Source organism: Gopherus evgoodei, chromosome 6, assembly GCF_007399415.2.
Source record: "Gopherus evgoodei ecotype Sinaloan lineage chromosome 6, rGopEvg1_v1.p, whole genome shotgun sequence".
NCBI lineage: Eukaryota > Metazoa > Chordata > Testudines > Testudinidae > Gopherus > Gopherus evgoodei.
In genome coordinates, this window is record NC_044327.1 from 101,759,312 (window position 1) to 101,778,895 (window position 19,584).

A 19,584-nucleotide genomic window follows, 5' to 3' on the forward strand; every position below is an offset into this window, starting at 1 on the left:
TCCTTATATTTACTAAGTACTTGTATTTCACTGTCAAGCTTGGAAGATGGTAGGTATTAGAATAGATTACTTAAGAGAGATTGTGGAATCCCCATCATTGGTGGTTTTTTAAAAACAGGTTAGACCAACACCTTTCTGAGGTAGTCTAGGTATATGTGGTCATGCTTCAGCATGCAGGGCTGAACTAGATAACTTTTCAAAGTCCCTTCCAGGCTGAATTTCTATGATTCTGTGATGCCAAATCCTGACTTTTCTAAATGCATTTTTGCCTCCAAGATGAAGGCTCCAATAGTCTTTTCCCAGACTAATCCCCAGGAAATAGGTGAAGGATGCGTAACATAAATGTATGCATTTTTTGCTGTCAGTTTGTCTTCTAAATAGCTGGGAGACAGAGACATACTTGCATCACTTTCAGCCCCACGTTCTCAGTGCCTGAATCCTAGAAACCTGATTTTTGTTTTGGTTACTCATCCAAACAGCCAGGATTCCAAGGCCTCTGCAGATATGACTAATTTTTTCTAGATAAGTCTCTGAGTCTCTTCACTGTTAGTTGGGAATATTGGGGAGGAGTCCGAGTGTGCTGGTGGCTTGATAGTGTCCCTTTTTATAATCAGTATTTTACTATTAAATTATTAATGTACCTGTTTTGATCAAAACTGATTTCAGGATGTGAAACAAGAACTAATAAAGGTGGTCAGGGCAGCAGGATTTGCAGCACCTACAACTCATCATACGTGGGAAGGAAACGGAACCACGCAATCTCTTTCTCTTCAGGAAATAGCCCTTCTTAAAGCTGTGCTGACGGCCGGGCTATATGACAACTTGGGGAAGATAATGTATACAAAGTCTGTAGATATCACAGAGAAATTGGCGTGCATCGTGGAAACTGCTCAAGGTAAAGCACAAGTGCATCCCTCCTCAGTAAACAGAGATTTGCAGACATATGGATGGCTGCTCTACCAAGAGAAGGTAAGGATCTTGTATTTATATCACTATCTAATTAATTAGAGGCAATTACGTGACAATCTTGAAAGCAGTTGCACATTGGTGTAAATCCCATTAGACCAGGACTTATCAATTTGGAAACACCTTACATGCCTGTAATGGTATGTATGTGGAACATAATGTGAAATATACTTGGATGTGCAGTTCATCTCAGAACCATCAGTGCCTTGTCCATGAAATCAGTGTGGTTTAAAAAAAAAAAATGCACCAGGTCCTAAATAAGGCATACAGAAATGTGGCTAGAAATGAAGGCCAATAAATCTAATATTGACTAAACTGACAAACTTACAAATGAAAGTACCCTACTCTGTATCAGTCAGCTTTTCACAAAGGGTTAATGTATTGTGTATAGTACTGTTTATTTAAAAAAAAAAAAAAATTCTGCTTAGTGACTTAGAAAGAAGTGTCAAATATGTAGTCAAAGTAACAGTCGTACTTTGGCCTGTATTATGCTATCTGTCCCTGTTCACCTCTACGTCCTTAAAACACATTTCAGCAGAGCCTTTTTAAAGCCCTGCATGCCCTCTCTCAGGCCTGAAGAGATACTAACTAGCTTAACTTAAAACATATTCACGAAAATTGTGAAATCCAAGATACGCTGAACTTCAAAACTGAACTGCATTTTGTCGCTCACTTTTACCCAGATACTTCCCCATCCTTATTTGTGTGTTGTCTCTTTAGACTGTCAACTCTTAGAAGATGTATGTTTTATCTCGATGTAAAAAATTATACAGCAGTTCTTTTCAAGTGTATGTTGTCTTACCAGTGAACGTTTTATTGTAAGGGAGTACTAAGCTACCTATTGATATTTAACGCTGTACATATACAGGGCTCTTCCCAAACAGAGCAGACAACATTCCCTGCCCAAGGAGCATGCAGTATAAAGCAAGATGTAGGACAACAGCTAAAGTTAGAAAGGGAATTGACAAACTGCTGAGAACAAATTAGGAATAGTTACTGAAAGTAATAGATTTCAAGAAAAGAGGGAAAAGTACTTTAACAGGAAATGTAAGATTTGCCAAGCCTAAAATCACAGATGAAGAAGAAGAAGAGACAAAAGGAGCAAATCTTAGGGAGGGAGAAGGGGGGGTCCAAACACGTCAGTGGGAGTGGGATTATCAAGGGAAGAAACCTTGTTCAGTAAATGTTGTTTAATAAATTTTATGCAAACAAAATACTGTTTCAGTGTTAATACATTTCAGACCTTTTAATGCATGTATAGTCCCCTCGGTTGCTCAGAGATTAAAACAATCTACATTATGACTGCTTTTATAAAAGCATTCTAAAAGAAACTTTGTTTTTGGTGTATATTATGAGAATTTCAGTATTAAAAACCCTTGTTGCATTAATTCTAATAGGAGTTTTTTACACTGAAAATGTTCACTGTATCAGGAAATAATTTCTGGCAAGCAATATTGATCCTGGCTTGGCTGAAAAAAAACAGTAGTGCAGTGCATATAGACTGCATGCATCTCTAAGTATATATGCGTTAAACTAATTTTCTGACTGTACCCAATTAAATTTTCACATTGCAATAAATGTTATTTCCCTTTCAAACACTGCACATTCAGCTGTATATTCATAGCCTTTGTACAATCTGCTGTAGGCTACCATTATCTTTTTGTTTATAATCTTAATGACATAATTGTGGTCTTCCTATTCATCCAGTGCTCTTTAAAATTCACCTCTGAAGGATCACGAAAGGAAAATTTCTCCTAGTAGCATAAGGCGTTTCCCTTCCTTTAAAGACTAAGATTTTTACATATCACGCAAAGTATAGGGCAGATAATTGGGCATAGCCTACGTTCTGTCACTGTTTACTAACATAAGTAGCATATGTAATGATGTCTCAGAGGGGGAAAAATTGACCACTTGCTTCATGAAAGTAGCATTCCAGTTCAGTGTTATAGTTTTTAAATGCTTTTGTTTGTGTGTTTTATATGCAGATAAGATATGCCAAGGTGTACTTGAGAGAGACGACTTTAATTTCCCCCTTTCCGGTTTTACTTTTTGGTGGAGACATAGAAGTTCAGCACCGTGAACGCCTCCTGTCTGTTGATGGCTGGATCCATTTTCAGGTACACATGTTCTGGTTATTTCTTGTGCCTTTAAATGGCTCTGCATTTTGTACCTGAAACACATTGAAGTGTGAGTTTAAGGTAGTTAAGCGAAATAATGAGAATTTTGTTAAGTGTGTAATAAGGTCATGTGCTTCCAAGCGATAGCAAGAGTAATTTAATAGTATGCTATTTTTTTAAAAAGAATGTTTGCCTTTGTTCATGAATAAAGGCTGAGGTATTATAAGAATAGATACTATTGGAGAAACACATTTACCTGATCTGGGGTAAGAGGAAATACTTGCTTTAAGGAAGTGTCATAACTGAAAATGTATTTAATTGGAACATTTTGAAGTTATAGATCCCAATAACCATGTAAACATGTAGGCACCTGCATAACTTTAAACTCTTGAGTAATCTCATTATTTACATCTCAGATGAGATTAGTCTTGCAAGTGAAAGCTGAGAGAAACATTGAAGACTTAAAGCAAATACTCTCGCGCTCTCTCTTTAGAAACAGAAGAGATTCTAAATGCATTTTCTGAATGCATTTAATCTGAGGCTGAAAGTGAAAATTGACCACCTGCTCTTTTTCTTGGTAAATGCTACCAAATAACAGAAGAAATGTCAGAGTTGCCCACCTGCTGTCAAATTGGTTACATTTTTTCTTCTAGCTCTGTTCATTTACACCTCATGCTACACCCTAGGAAGAATGCATGTTGCTAATTTTATGTAAGCATTCCCTGAAACTCAGAATGAGATACCAATATTGTTACAAGGAAACACCAGTTAATGACTGAATGCACTTGTTACTCAACACACACAGAATTTTTAAGATCAGCCTTTCTTTGGGGGAGGGACAGGTAACGCAGCTTTCTGGCTGTGACACTGAAATGAGAGACAGCCATATGTTCTTATTAGCCAATTCAATTTGAGATCCTGGGCAAATCAACATACGTTTTTTAACGCCTGCAGGAGATAGTTTGAGTACAGGGGATATCAAATATCTACCATGTCTATTATGTCTGGTTTTTTTTTACTCACTCCCCCTGCCCACCCTATATTCTGTTGGTCTGTAATCTACAGGCAGTGATAGTAAATCCCTGGTCAACACTTTGAGTTACTTTTAGGCCTTGTTCCTAATCAGGGCCGGCTCCAGCTTTTTTGCTGCCCCAAGCAACAAAGGGGGGGGGGAATCCCAATGGAGTGGAGAGATTTAGCTGCTGCCAAACTGCCTCCGAAGAGGAAGCAAGGCACTGAAGGACCCACTGCCCAATTGCCGCCGCAGACCCAGACGTTCTGCCCCAACAATGGACAGACTGTTGCCCCTTTCTATTGGCTGTCCCAGGCACCTTCTTCCTTCACTGATGCCTGTAGCCAGCCCTGCTCCTAATGAAGTCAGTGGGACTTCTCACGTGCTTAACTTAAATGCATGCTTAGTCCCTGTCATGGTATAATCCCCTACTCTGAACCTTAGCGTCCAAAAGATGAGGTACCAGCATGAATTCCTCTAAGCTCAATTACCAGCTTAGTACTTGTAGCGCTGCCACCAACCAGGAATTCCAGTGCCTGGTACACTCTGGTCCCTCCCAAAACCTTGCCCAGGGACCCCCAAGACCCAGTCCCTCTGGATCTTAACACAGGGAAAGTAAACCCATTCCCTCACCGTTGCGTCTCCCAGACTTCCCCTCCTTGGGTTACCCTGGAAGATCACTGTGATACAAACTCCTTGAATCTTAAAACAGAGAGGAAAATTCACCTTCCCCCCTTCTTCTCCCTCCCCCTCCCAGACTCTCCCTGAGGGAGAAAGTAATCCTAACACAGAGAGAAATTAACCTTTCTCTCCCCCTTCGCTCCTTTCTCCCTACCAATTCCTTGGTGAATCCAGACCCCGTCCCCTGGGGTCTCACCAGAATAAAAAAAAATCAGGTTCTTAAACAAGAAAAGCTTTTAATTAAAGAAGGAAAAAACAGTAAAAATTATCTTTGTAAATTTAAGATGGAATATGTTACAGGGTCTTTCAGCTATAGACACTGGGAATACCCTCCCAGCCTAAGTATACAAGTACAAATTAAAATCCTTTCAGCAAAATACCAATTTGAACTCCTTCCAGCCAAATACACATTTGCAAATAAAGAAAACAAACATAAGCCTAACTTGCCTTATCTACCTAGTACTTACTATTCTGGACATATATGAGACTATATCAGAGATTGGAGAGAAACCTGGTTGCACGTCTGGTCCCTCTGAGCCCCTAGAGTGAACAACAACCAAAATCTAACAGCACACACAAAAACTTCCCTCCCTCGAGATTTGAAAGTATCCTGTCCCCTGACTGGTCCTCTGGTCAGATGACAGCCAGGCTCACTGATCTTGTTAACCCTTTACAGGCAAAAGAGATATGAAGTACTTCTGTTCTATTAACTCTTACTTATCTGTTTGACAGTCCCACTGACCTCATTAGGAATACACAAAAGTTAAGCATGTGCATAACTGTTTGCAGGATTGGGTCCTTAACCTCTTGTATGATGGATAAGCTTTAATCTTGGGTTTCCTCAATATGAAACTGCTTTGAGAAAAATGCAAATATATTAATCTTCTCTTATCTTCTTTCTACAGGCTCCTGTAAAGATTGCAGTAATTTTCAAACAACTGAGGGTTCTCATTGAGTCTGTTTTAAAGAGAAAACTTGAAAATCCTAAAATGTCACTTGAAGGTAATTGTATTGCTGTACTATCAACATAATGTGTGATAAACATACATTGTATATGTACAGTGTGTGTATAGTTCTTTAAACAAATATACTAATACACTTCAGCCTTGCTCAAGAGACCACATTGTAGCCATGATGTGCCTAATTCAACTCTCATGAGAAACAGTTCCCTTAGGAAACACTACTGAAATGGCTGCAGGCAATGTATTAGTAAACAATATGCAGTATAACAGTCCTTAGTGTGTATAAGGATAATTTCTTATCTGCATATTTGGGGGGTGGGGGTGCACTCTGCCTCACTATTGAGTCTGAAACCGCCTAGCTAATTAAAGCTTTCCTTGTTAAATTGCCCATCTCTCCCATTTTGTTAAATGTAGGCTTTTTTTCCCCATTAACTTCTGTTTTTTCTTCCCTAGATGACAAGATTTTACACATCATCAAAGAACTCATAAAAACAGAGAGTGCCACTTGAAACTGGAGTTCAGTAACAAACTACAAAGCTTTAAAGCTTCAATAGAGGCAGGAAAACAATTATGCTTAAAGACTTCAGCTAACGTATTTCAACATTTAAAATGTGGTTGATACCAGCCATAACTTGGAAATACTGCATGAACTTGACATAAAGTAATTTTGTAGGTCATTTTTAATTATGAGCATAAATGTATTATGTTTACAATAAATTTTGGTGCCATTTGTTTGAATGTATAAATGATGGTAGTAATTCAGATCTTTTCAACATAAAAATGAACATGACCAATTCACATTTGCTTTGTTTCAGTTTGAGGTATTTATTAGTAAAGTATCAGAGGGTAGCCGTGTTAGTCTGGATCTGTAAAAGCAGCAAAGAATCCTGTGGCACCTTATAGACTAACAGACGTTTTGGAGCATGAGCTTTCGTGGGTGAATACCCACTTCCTCAGATGCATGTAATGGAAATATCCAGGGGCAGGTATATATATGTGTGCTAGCAAGCAAGCTAGAGATAACGAGGTCAGTTCAATCAGGGAGGATGAGGCCCTGTTCTAGCAGTTGAGGTGTGAAAACCAAGAGAGGAGAAACTGGTTCTGTAATTGGCAAGCCATTCACAGTCTTTGTTCAATCCTGAGCTGATGGTGTCAAATTTGCAGATGAACTGAAGCTCAGCAGTTTCTCTTTGAAGTCTGGTCCTGAAGTTTTTTTGCTGCAGGATGGCCACCTTAAGGTCTGCTATAGTGTGGCCAGGGAGGTTGAAGTGCTCTCCTACAGGTTTTTGTATATTGCCATTCCTAATGTCTGAGTGAATGTCTGAGGAATGGCAATATACAAAAACCTGTAGGAGAGCACTTCAACCTCCCTGGCCACACTATAGCAGACCTTAAGGTGGCCATCCTGCAGCAAAAAAACTTCAGGACCAGACTTCAAAGAGAAACTGCTGAGCTTCAGTTCATCTGCAAATTTGACACCATCAGCTCAGGATTGAACAAAGACTGTGAATGGCTTGCCAATTACAGAACCAGTTTCTCCTCTCTTGGTTTTCACACCTCAACTGCTAGAACAGGGCCTCATCCTCCCTGATTGAACTGACCTCGTTATCTCTAGCTTGCTTGCTAGCACACATATATATACCTGCCCCTGGATATTTCCATTACATGCATCTGAGGAAGTGGGTATTCACCCACGAAAGCTCATGCTCCAAAACGTCTGTTAGTCTATAAGGTGCCACAGGATTCTTTGCTGCTTTTATTTATTAGTAGTGTACTAGAAATTCAAGATCAGGTTCTAAATCTGTATGGAATAGCTTTTAACTGCTATACAAAATAGCTTGTCCTGTTTAGATGTGTACAAACTGAAAGCACAACAGATTTTTGTGCATTTGCCAAAACATTACTTCACTGCTTTTGTTCCTTACGCTGTAGATTTTTATTCTGTAGTAGATTTAAGCATTATATTTTAAGAACATTGTCATTTTTTTATAAGGCTCACTATGGTGAGATGAAAACATGGGGACACAAACTGCAGATCAGTAGTCTTTAGCTTGGGAATTTCATTTAGGTTTTGAAGTCCTAACACTGTTGGGCCTGAGCAGACAGAGGACTAATGCTGAAGTTTTCTTTGTTTAATAAATATTCCTATTTCCAGGGGGTTAATAGTATTTTTTTCCACCTGAAAAAGAGGCAAGGAGGAAAACCCAACATGGTCTTGAAAGATCACGCTATACAAAATAGACCAGAATATGCTGAGCCATCTAACAGACGTTCTTTGGTACACCTCTACCCCAATATAACGCTATCCTTGGAAGCCAAAAATTCTTACTGCGTTATAGGTGAAACCGTGTTATATGGAACTTGCTTTGATCCACTGGAGTGCGCAGCCCTGCCCCCTGGAGTGCTGCTTTACCGCATTATATCCGAGTTCATGTTATATCAGGCCGTATTATATCGGGGTAGAGGTGTAGTAACAGTACAAATTTACAAAGCCATGCTATAAGAAGAAAAAAAGCCGCTATTAAAGACCACTAAAAGAGGCAAAATGATCAGCCAAGTGTGATTTAGTAAGAATTCTACAAAAGTAGCCAAATTCTCCTCCCAGCTACACTTCCCTAGGTTGTGGAAAGGTTATTGGTGTTCTGAGCTTCTAGGGAAGCTGGCTAGTGCTATTTTTTCCCCTTTCACCACTGTAAAGTGTATTAAGTTGCCTTTTATAAAAATCAATGGCTTATTCAATGTCCCACAATGAAAATATCACTTCTAACCCTTTAATTTGGAGCCAGAATCATTTTTTTGTTTTTTAGGTGTATTCATACTTTTAGTATCAGAGAGGTTTTTCAAACCTATATGCAGATCACTTTTTATTTAAAGGTGGCGTCATGCACAAAAAAATTAAATGTGCAACGGTACTGATAAAAGTTCAAGACCATAAACCATTAAGCTTAATAGTTCCTATTGATTGATGTCTTACCTTTTACATCTTTGTCTTACCTTTGAAGGTGTCTTACCTTTTACATCTTTTTTCCTGTTGAAATGCAAATAAGAAATTGATTTCAGTAGTCTGATTACAGAAAACATGTCTTCTCCCACACCTGTCTCTAATGTGGCATGTTAAATGTAAATCAATCTTATTTTTAAATGACTAAACTCTAATGAATGTCTTGGCTCAGGGCCGGTGCTTCCATTTAGCCATCCTAGGCAATTGTCTAGGGCGCCAGGATTATTGGGGGGGCGGCATTTTGCCAGGGGGGCGGCAGGCGGCTCCGCCGCAGGCGTGCCTGTGGACGGTCCACTAGTCCCGCGGCTCCTGTGGACCTCCCGCAGACACACCTGCGGCAGCTCCACTGGAGCCGTGGGACCGTCGGACCCTCTGCAGGAACGCCTGCGGGAGGTCCACTGGAGCCGCGGGACTGGCGAGTGGGGCGGCGAAATGGCCGTGCGCCTAGGGCACCAAAAACACTGGCGCCAGTCCTGCTTTGCTAAACAAAAAAACATAAAAATAATGATTTTTGAAGAATACAAGTTTGCCACTTATGTCTGTGAATGTTGGTGAGATTAAAAATTCCACAGCAGTGAGTGGAGAAGGTCCTCGTCCATTGGTGTGTTTGCTGTAGTATGTTTTGAGAGAGAAGGTGGATGAGGTAACATCTTTCATTGGACACAACTTGTTGATGAGAGACAAGCTTTAGAGCTTACAGCCATCATCTCCACCTGCATAAGCTCTAAAGTTTGTGTTTCTCAACAGACTTTGGGTTAATAAAATACATTACTTCACTCACTCTCTTTCTCTGACGTACTGGGAGGAACACTGCACCAACATTATAGATAAAATATCTATTGTCATATTTAACCAAGGTTGCAGTCTTCATATTTTTTTTCAGTGGGGGCTAGTGAAATTCCTAATAAGGAATCTTAGGGTACGTCTACAATACAGGATTACTCCGATTTTACATAAACCGGTTTTGCAAAACATTGTATAAAGTCAAGTGCACGTGGCCACACAAAGCACAATAATTCGGTGGTGTGCGTCCATGTACCAAGGCTAGCGTCGATTTCTGGAGTGTTGCACTGTGGGTAGCTATCCCATAGTTCCCGCAGTCGTCCCCGCCCATTGGAATTCTGGGTTGAGATCCCAATGCATGATGGTGCAAAAACAGTGTCGCAGGTGATTCTGGGTAAATGTCGTCACTCATTCCTTCCTCCGTGTCTGCCATTGCTTTCAATCATTTCGTGCCCTTTTTCCCTGGATTGCACTGGCAGATGCCATAGCATGGCAACCATGGAGCCCGTTTTGCTTTTTGTCACTGTCACCGTATGTGTACTGGATGCCGCTGACAGAGGTGGTACTGCAGCACTACACAGCAGCATTCACTTGCCTTTGCAAGGTAGCAGAGATGGTTACCAGTCGTTCTGTACCGTCTGCTGTGCCATTGTAAATTGGCGCTGAGATGACGGTTATCAGTTGTTCTGTACCATCTGCTGCTGTCATGGGTGCTTCTGGCTGACCTTCGCTGAGGTTGGCCGGGGGTGCAAAGACAAAAATGGGAATGACCCCCTGGGTCATTCCCTCCTTTATGTTGTATCTAAAAATAGTCAGTCCTGCGTAGAATATGGGGCAAGTGTACTAGAGAACCAGTGTATCAGAACCAGAGAGCACAGCCGCTCCGTGTCAGCTCCCAGAGAAATGATGATCTGCATGCTATTCTAGAGGGTGTCCCTGCAACAACCCCACCCCTTGCTTCCCTCTTCCCCCAACCCTTCTGGGCTACCATTGCAGGATCCCCCCATTTGTGTGATGAAGTAATAAAAGAATGCAGGAATAAGAAACACTGACTTTCTAGTGAGATAAAATGAAGGGGAGGCAGCCTCCCACTGCTATGATAGTCCAGGCAGTACAGAATCTTTTCTTTAGACATGGGGGGAGGGCTGATGGAGTTCAGCCTCCAGTTGCTATGATGAAGATGGTTACCAGCCATTCTTTACCTGTACTGGGAATGACCAGGAATCATTTCTATTTTTACCCAGGTGCCCCTGGCCGACCTCACCTGAGGCCAGCCAGGAGCACTCACAGGCTGATGATGAGGACAGCTACCAGTCCTATACTGTACCATCTGCCACCGGGGAAGGGAGGGGAGAGGATGCTGCTGTTCATTGCCCCAGCACCGTGTCTACCAGCAGCATGCAGTAGACATACGGTGACATATAAAAAAGTCAAGAAACGATTTTTTTCCCTTTTCTTTCATGGGGCAGGGGGAAGTAAATTGACGAGATATACCCTGAACCACCCCGGTGTTTGGCCCTACAGGCATTGGGAACTCAGCCAAGAATGCAAATGCTTTTCGGAGACTGCGGGGACTGTGGGATAGCTGGAGTCCTCAGTCCCCCCTCCCTTCCTCCATGAACATCCATTTGATTCTTTGGCTTTCTGTTACACTTGTCACACAGCACTGTGCCGTAGACTCTGTATCATATCCTGGAGATTTTTTTCAAATGCTTTGGCATTTTGTCTTCTGTAACGGAGCTCTGATAGAACAGATTTGTCTCCCCATACAGAGATCAAATCCAGTATCTCCCATATGATCCATGCTGGAGCTCTTTTTGGATTTGGGACTGCATCACCACCCGTGCTGATCGGAGATCCACGCTGGGTAAACAGGAAATGCAATTCAAAAGTTTGCGGGGCTTTTCCTGTCTACCTGGCCAGTGCATCTGAGTTCAGATTGCTTTCCAGAGCGGTCACAGTGGTGCACTGTGGGATACCACCCAGAGGCCAATACCGTCGATTTGCGGCCACACTAACCCTAATCCGATATGGTAATACCGATTTCAGCTTTACTCCTCTCATCGGGGAGGAGTACAGAAACCAGTTTAAAGAGCCCTTTATTTCGATATAAAGGGCCTCGTTGTGTGGACCGGTGCAGCGTTAAATCGGTTTAACGCTGCTAAAATCGGTATAAACGTGTAGTGTAGACCAGGCCGTACCCATGAAAGCTATTGGAAACTATCTACTAAAAAAGAGGTCAACCTGCTACACGGAAGAGCAGAGGTACAGAAACTACAAATGATTACAGTGGCCTTCAGCTCCTATAATGCAGTGTAGCTCAGTTCTGATCATTGCTCCCTGGGTAGAGACAGCCTGCTTCCTGTGATCTTTGGATAACCTTCTATTTCAGGCATTTAGCAGACATAAACTAAGCATAACAAAGGTGGTGATCTCAATCAGAAATCACCATGTGGCTGTTTGGAGAATGTATTTTATTGTAAAGGTAGTGCAGTGCTTTGTCCAGGAGAATCGCTGGCCTCGTGGCTCAACGTGGGGACCTATCTCCTCCTCCCTCTCTCCTCGCTGCTTCGGAGCTCATTCGTTGAAGTTATTCATTCACCCCCCGGGAGCCCTCCTGCGCGCCTTGCCCGGCCCACTGCAGGCGTGGTCAAATCCCATAATGCGGGTACCTCTGATAGAGCAGTTGCTTGGCATCCAAGCCTTCGTTGTGGCTCCTTAAAAGAAGACGCTGCCGTTAATTTGGGAATCACACGAGCCAGTCGGTGTCAGTAGAAAGTACCGCTGGTGATATGTTTTTTTTCGGAGATTCGTGTGTCCTGGATATTGCTTCTGTATCGTCTGCAGTAGGAAGTAACTGAAATATATGAGATCCCCTCGTGCAAGTTGGCAACAGGCGAACCTGAAAAACGGCCTGATAGAAAGGTGGTAGGCCGAAGAAACTTGCCTTAAATCTCTATATAAAGTAACGCTCTTACGTAATTCCACCAGTGTTATAGCATTTAAATAGTTCTCTGGCCAATAAACTATTGAATGAAATAGCCAGTAGGTTTTAATAAAAAAATGGAGAAAATTTGAAGAAATGTTATTTCTGGTTATTTAAATTATTATAATTCTAACGGATAATTGATCTCTTTTATATGTATACAAATACGATCTACTGGAAATCTGGAATAAAGATGCTAATTCAGACAGAGCAAGACTGGCTGGATTCCCAGCTGTTAAACTCCCGGGAGTTTTTGTTTTGTTTGTTGGCCTCAATCATTCCCTTCCGAAACAACACAGAGGAAAAGTCCAACAACTTCAGCCGCTGTGTCTAGTTCCCTGCCACTCCCGTGTTTAAGTCGCTCGCCACAACAAGGCGCTGAGGTTTTGCCGAGAGTTACCGATGATACTTTCGATTCCTAAAGCGAAACAAACCCCAGTTCTGGTCACAAATCCCTCCCTCCCTCCCATCGCTGCCTGCACACGTTTTACTGCTGGGGCAGGGATTTAACTACTAGACTTCAGCCCGGGACAGGAAAAAAATCCTCATTCTCATCTAACTCATGCGATATGTAGCGCTGACCTGGACGACTCGTTCTCCAGCCTTGTCTGGAGAGGTCCGATGCTACCAGACCACGGAAGTCAGGGGCAAAATACACTGACTTCACGGGCGCAGGCTGTATCCCTGTGTCCAGCCGCCTGTACAGTGTTTATTACCCAGAACGGTCACCCTCATCCTGGCCCCACCGTCAGTGCCACCGCGTGGCCAGCTCGTTGCCCAGGGGATTTAGGCGCTTCAGTGAGGGAGGGTGAGCAGTGCCCTCGCCAGGGCTTTCCCCGACAGGCTGCGCCGCACGCGGACAGCGGCGGGCTGGTTACTAGCACCCAGCGGCGCTGCCGGCCCTGCTGCTCAGCCTGGTGCCGGAGCCGCTAGTGCTGGCGGGGTGGCAGCGCCTGGCCCCGCCTCGGCTTGCGGCTGGGCGATGGGCCGGGGCGGCGAGCGGCGCTGGCGGCCGAGCGGGTCTTTAGCCGGGAAAGCTCCGCGGGTGATGTCAGCAGCAGGGGCTGGGCGGCTGCTAAATAGGCGGGCGCCGCGGCAGCCGCCTCACACGGGCCGGGCAGCGCCATGGTCACGCACCCGCTGAGCCCCGAGCGCCCCGGCCGGCCGCGCAGCCCCCCCAGCAAACGGCGGCGGGCGGCGGGCGCGACCCCCGAGGAGCGGACACAGCCCCTCTGCCGCGGCCTCGGCCTCCGGGCGCCGGTGAAGAAGAGCAAGTGCCCGAGCTGTCCCGGGGAGCGGCCGCCGCAGGGCGACGCCGCGCGGCTCTGCGCCCCCGGCAGCCCGGAGCCCGCCGCCCGGCTGGAGCTGCAGGCCTTCCGCGAGTACGGGGCCAGCTGGTACCGCTTCCGAAAGGGGCTGGAGAGCAAGTTCCACCCGCGCGAGCCTCTGGCCCAGCAGCCGCAGGTAGGACAGCGCGGGCGGGGGGCGGCACAGCCCCGCTCGGACACCGCACGGTGCCCCGCGCCCCGCACAGCCCCGCCCGGACACCCCGCGGTCCCCCGCGCAGCCCCGCCCGGACACCCCGCGGTCCCCCGCGCCCCCACATCCCGGCCCGGACACCCCGCCGTCCCCCGCGCCCCGTACATCCCGGCCCGGACACCCCGCCGTCCCCCGCGCCCCGCACAGCCCCGCCCGGACACCCCGCGCCCCGCGCAGCCCCGCCCGGACACCCCGCCGTCCCCGGCGCCCCGCACAGCCCGCCCCGGACACCCCACGGGCCCCCGCGCCCCGCACAGCTCGGCCCGGACACCCCGCGGTCCCCCGCGCCCCCACATCCGGGCCCGGACACCCCGCCGTCCCCGGCGCCCCGCACAGCCCGCCCCGGACACCCCACGGGCCCCCGCGCCCCGCACAGCCCGGCCCGGAGACCCCGCGGGCCCCCGCGACCCGCACAGCCCGGCCCGGAGACCCCGCGGTCCCCCGCGCCCCCACATCCCGGCCCGGACACCCCGCCGTCCCCCGCGCCCCGCACAGCCCGGCCCGGAGACCCCGCGGTCCCCCGCGCCCCGCACAGCCCGGCCCGGACACCCCGCGCCCCGCACAGCCCCGCCCGGACACCCCACGGGCCCCCGCGCCCCGCACAGCTCGGCCCGGACACCCCGCGGTCCCCCGCGCCCCGCACAGCCCGGCCCGGACACCCCACGGGCCCCCGCGCCCCGCACAGCCCGGCCTGGACACCCCGCGGTCCCCCGCGCCCCGCACAGCCCGGCCCGGACACCCCACGGGCCCCCGCGCCCCGCACAGCCCGGCCCGGACACCCCGCGGTCCCCCGCGCCCCGCACAGCCCCGCCCGGACACCCCACGGCCCCCACGCCCCACACAGCCCGGCCAGGACACCCCGCGGGCCTTAGCGCTCCTCCCAGCCCGGCCCGGACACCCCGCGGGCCTTAGCGCTCCTCCCAGCCCGGCCCGGACACCCCACGCCCCGCCCGGCCCGGCCCGGACACCCCGCGGGCTGTGCTGCTCGCGCTCCACAGAGCACTGTCTGAAGCACGCAGGTCCAGTGCATTCATGCTGTGCTGCCTCTCCATAGACACGTCCAGGCCATATCCCGGCACACACAGTCCGCTCCCCTCTCTCTCTGCTGCACACATGGAAACTCGCTCTGACACCCAGACATCGCCTCTCTCCATGCACTGTCCTCACCCTCACCCTGTACATTACTTGCACGGGAATCCCTTTCTGTATCCAGCAGGTCCCCACCTCTCCCTCTGTACGCAGCAGCGAGTCCTGCTGCACCCTGGACACATCATGTGGCGCTGCCCCGTCCAGTGTCCCTGCTCTTTCCAGTCTCCCGCCTTCATCTCACCGCAGTGCGGGCACATTCCCGTCAGTGTCTCCCTGGAGCCTGTGCCCGTTACTCACACGTGCTCTCCGAACTCCGCACACGCATCACTGTTTAGCCTGTACAGTATAGACACGTCCAGGCTACGCTGGGTTTTGCACACGCCCCTCTCCCCGACTCTCTTCGGTCTACACATTGTATATTGCCTCGTGCTCTATTGCATGTGCCTAGATCCTTATCCTGACTAAACATTCGGGCTAGAGCAGCACAATGAAGGGCCCCGCTTGTGGCCACTGGGAGGAAGAGTGAATAATAACGTCTTATATCACTGTCGTTATGGCTTAGCTGGCTGGACAGTATCCAGGGAAATTGTAGCCTAGCCTGTGGCAATTCCCAGCTTGCAGGGGTGTCACGTGGCTTACTGAGCGCTTCTCTCTCTTACAGGTAACTGCAGAGGCCCGGTGTAAGTTGATCAGCTGGCTGATCCCTGTGCACCGGCACTTCGGCTTCTCCTTCGAGTCCCTGTGCCTGGCAGTGAATACCCTGGACCGATTCCTCACCACCACCCCGGTGGCTGCTGACTGCTTCCAGCTGCTGGGAGTCACTTCCCTCTTCATCGCGTGCAAACAGGTACTAAGCATGAGACGCGGGCGGCGGGGCCCCCTTTCTCTTGGGTGCACATGGTGGGAATGTCAGGCACCATGGGGGAAGAGAGAATGAGCGCAGGACAAATGCTTCTCTCGTCCCAACTCTAGAGGTGAACTGAGCTCTGTGAACAAGGGTGATGCCACACGAGATCTCTGGGGAAACCGCTCAGGCAGGTAACCCTGCTCGAGTGGCGCAAGTTCGGCTGCTTTTTAAAGAAGGTTTCACGTCCACAGCGCTGGGTTTGTATCATTTCACTACGCTCTGCATGGCGCTTAGGTAGTGGCAGTTTAGCTCTCTGATGCTGTGGCCTGCCTGCAGCTGACGCACTGCAGAGCCTGCGAATGCAGGGCTGGCCTCGTGCTCAGAGCTGCCTTCTGCCCTGTTTGGATCGGGGGAGAGGGGGTTGCTCTCTGCCTTTGTAGCAATGCTGTATTTGTTTCCTGGGTCTGCTTGCACTTCAGTGATGTTTCTGCTGGCGTGTCTTGCAGGTGGAAGTGCATCTGCCCAGAGTGAAGCAGCTCCTAGCCCTTTGCTGCGATGTCTTCTCCCGTCAGCAGCTCTGCAACCTGGAATGCATCATCCTAAGCAAACTACACTTCAACCTGGGGGCACCGACCATCAACTTCTTCTTGGAGCACTTCACCCACCTGCGTGTGGAGTCCTGCCAGGCAGATGCCAGGGAGGCAAACAATGCCAAAGCTCTGGCCAAAGGGATGGCCGAACTTAGCATGGCCGACTATGCTTTTAATGAATATGCCCCCTCCCTTCTGGCCATTTGCTCCCTGGGACTGGCAGACCAGATATTGCACCACCAAAATCCATTGGACTTGCATATAAGTGGCTACCCGGAGGAGGTTTTACAGGACTGCACGGACAAACTGCATTTACTGGTGTCTTTAAATGGAGATTCTTTACCGCATGTACTACCCCCTGGATATTTCTGAAAAGTGCCTGCAGCTGGGAAGTTAAGCTAACTGGACCAATACACTTAAAACCTTCTTATGGCATCCAAAGCATCTGTGAATTTTAAGAGCAATTTCGTTCCTTTTCATCAATGCACTGTATTTTTATAAACTAATAATTGCTATACCTCTAAAGATAACAGTATTGGCCTTATTCTCTTACTTAATTGACTAATCAATTTATTATATTTGTATTTATTTTAACTCTACAGTGTTTGTTTAGCGTTTTGAGAGATGATGAAAATTAAATCACATTATGCACATTTAATTACTGTATGTTAATTGCACTGACAGATTTTATATATCTACATTCAATGTGTAAATAGTGTATATAATCCAAGTACTGTACGATTTATTTATTTAGAAAATGGTTCACTAAGCACACCTTAACAGAAGCCACAGGAAGAACAAAAGAACTGTATAAGCATTTCTTAATACACTGTTTGCCACTGATCAATGATGGTCTGTTTCCTTGCAATGTTGTACATATTCCACAGAGGAAATTCATTGCTAAAGAATTAACAACTATGACAGATCTTAAAAAATACCAACCAGTAGAAAATAATGGTGCATTATTGTATTATTTTCCCTTCAAAATACATTTGCATCATCTTGCTTGTATTCCGGATCTGAAAAATTAGATGATGTAGCACAATGAATTAGCCCCACAAATACCCTCATAGGGGTACTATTCCCCCTTTTTTCCTGGGCAGTGCAAGTCCATAATATGGGAGCACAAAGTATCCCTGACTCTTATTGCCTGGGTGCATCCAGCTCCAGGTGTGCTGGGGCACTTTCTGGCCGAAGCTACTGATTAATTGGCCTCTCAGTGCCATAGGTCCATTGGAGGAAATGGCTTACTTCTGGCTTCACAAATATTGTGAAGAGAACAGCATGATGTGGACAGTATTAATGACACTGCCATCTAAATGGGTTTGTAGACATTTACAATGAGCTTTCAATCTGCCAAAAGCACATTCAACAATCATTCTACACTGTCTGGGAATGTAATTAAACAGTCTTTTGTCAGGGCCTCTGAAATCATGGTACTGTTTGATAAGCGGAAATGCAGGGTTCCCAAGAATAACGGTGAGGATAGTAACTCTGTTTATTACAGTGTCATTTGGTGGGACTAGTGTCCCAGCCTGTCCATGGATATAGACGCCAGATCAGCAAAAAATAATTGCATTGTGAATTTTTCCAGTGCATCTCACACTGACAGTCATAAATTGACCTCTGTGCTCCACAAGGGCTTGTATAACAATGGAGTGTTACCTTTTGTGCTTTAGGTACTTATGTGCTCTTTGAGGAGAGCAAACTATGGGCACCCAAGTCTCATCAAGGCCCCTGGTGCAGTTTGGAAGCCACATTCTCTGACAGCCAGCAATTACTTTAGGAATATCTTTTATGCCCACCACTCGGGGGTAAAACACTGGTCTTATTGCCTCAGAAACATCTGCCACCATTTTACCCATCGTCAACTTTCCCACACAAAACTGGTTTGCAGTGGACCTGTAACAGTCTAGGGTAGCCAGCTTTTAGGCAGCAACAGCAACCTGCTTCAGGACAGGCAAGGCACATGTATCTTTACACTGGAGTGTTGGGACATGCAGATCACAAAGCTCCAGAAATGTAGCTTTCTTCATGAAAAAGTTCCACTGTTGGTCATCCCAGGTCTGCGTGACGTGGCCCTGCGTCAGAAGCACCAGTCTACCTGAGCTGGGGCAGGGGCATCAGCAGCTATACTAAGTGTCATAAGCAGCATTAGCCAGTTCAAGTCTGTTATGACTCTATTCTCCTCCTCCAGCGCCATTATAAGCTCTGTCAGGTGCCTTAGGTGGCTCAGAAAACGCCACAGAAATATCCATCAGCACTCTTGGAAGCTCTACCAATTTCCTGACACAGGAGTAAAAGCACTGCACAAGCAAAAGAAATTCTTGAAAAGGCACCTCCTCCATGTCACTGGCTTCAGTAGCTGGGAGTACAGCAGACCAAAATGACTCCTTGGTGGGCTGTTCAAACTCCTGGAAACCTGCAGCGTGAACAGTCAAGTTTTCCCACAGTGCACCACAGTCAAAGCACTAGAGTGGCCACATTGCACAAAGGAGTCTGTGTTGTGGCTGGTTTGACTCAAGTCTTTGTGCTACAGTGTGCATAACAGAGCCCTGGGGTCAGGAAAATCTTAATTTAGGATTAACAATCAATATGGATGCTCAAGCTCTGGGGTCTGTAACCCATGGTCAGCTGACTCATGTCCCACTAACCCTGGGCTTACGTTGCACTGTAGACATCATTGTGTCTCCTTTATTCTGCTATCAACCTAGTTTTTAAAAAGTTTTTGATCAGTCCTGGCCCTAAAAAGTAATAAATGTACTAAGGCATAAATGGACAAAAACAGGGCCAAGCAAAGTCAAACCTATAGCTTGATTTTGGAAATGCAATCCTGCAGATACAGTCTTAGATAAGGACCTAAAATGCTTCCAGGAGGGATCCAAATGTTTCAGTCTCTTTAGGCACCCTTACCTGATGCACTTGTAATGTTAGGAGACTAGAAAGATCACCTGTGTAGCGAGTGCAATGCATTTAAATGTGTCACGGTCATTTTTAAATGTATATTGACA

The 19,584-nt window shown here is 46.7% G+C and overlaps 2 protein-coding genes across 3 annotated transcripts in view; both read left to right on the forward strand.

Moving 5' to 3' along the window:
* The window catches only part of DHX29 (DExH-box helicase 29), a 37,989-nt gene extending 31,453 nt beyond the window's left edge, over window positions 1-6,536 (forward strand). For both annotated transcript variants that reach the window (XM_030566519.1, XM_030566521.1), the window contains 4 exons: window positions 667-969; window positions 2,952-3,083; window positions 5,682-5,778; window positions 6,192-6,536. In XM_030566519.1, coding sequence (XP_030422379.1) covers window positions 667-969; window positions 2,952-3,083; window positions 5,682-5,778; window positions 6,192-6,247 — 588 coding nt within the window. In that variant the 3' untranslated portion in view covers window positions 6,248-6,536. The remainder of the gene's footprint in view (window positions 1-666; window positions 970-2,951; window positions 3,084-5,681; window positions 5,779-6,191) is intronic.
* Window positions 6,537-13,633: 7,097 nt separating this feature from the next.
* Window positions 13,634-17,435, forward strand: CCNO (cyclin O). The gene is made up of 3 exons (XM_030567986.1): window positions 13,634-13,972; window positions 15,798-15,983; window positions 16,490-17,435. The coding sequence occupies exons 1-3, from the start codon at window positions 13,634-13,636 to the stop codon at window positions 16,943-16,945; spliced, it is 981 nt and encodes a 326-aa protein (XP_030423846.1). The 3' UTR covers window positions 16,946-17,435.
* Window positions 17,436-19,584: the final 2,149 nt, after the last annotated feature.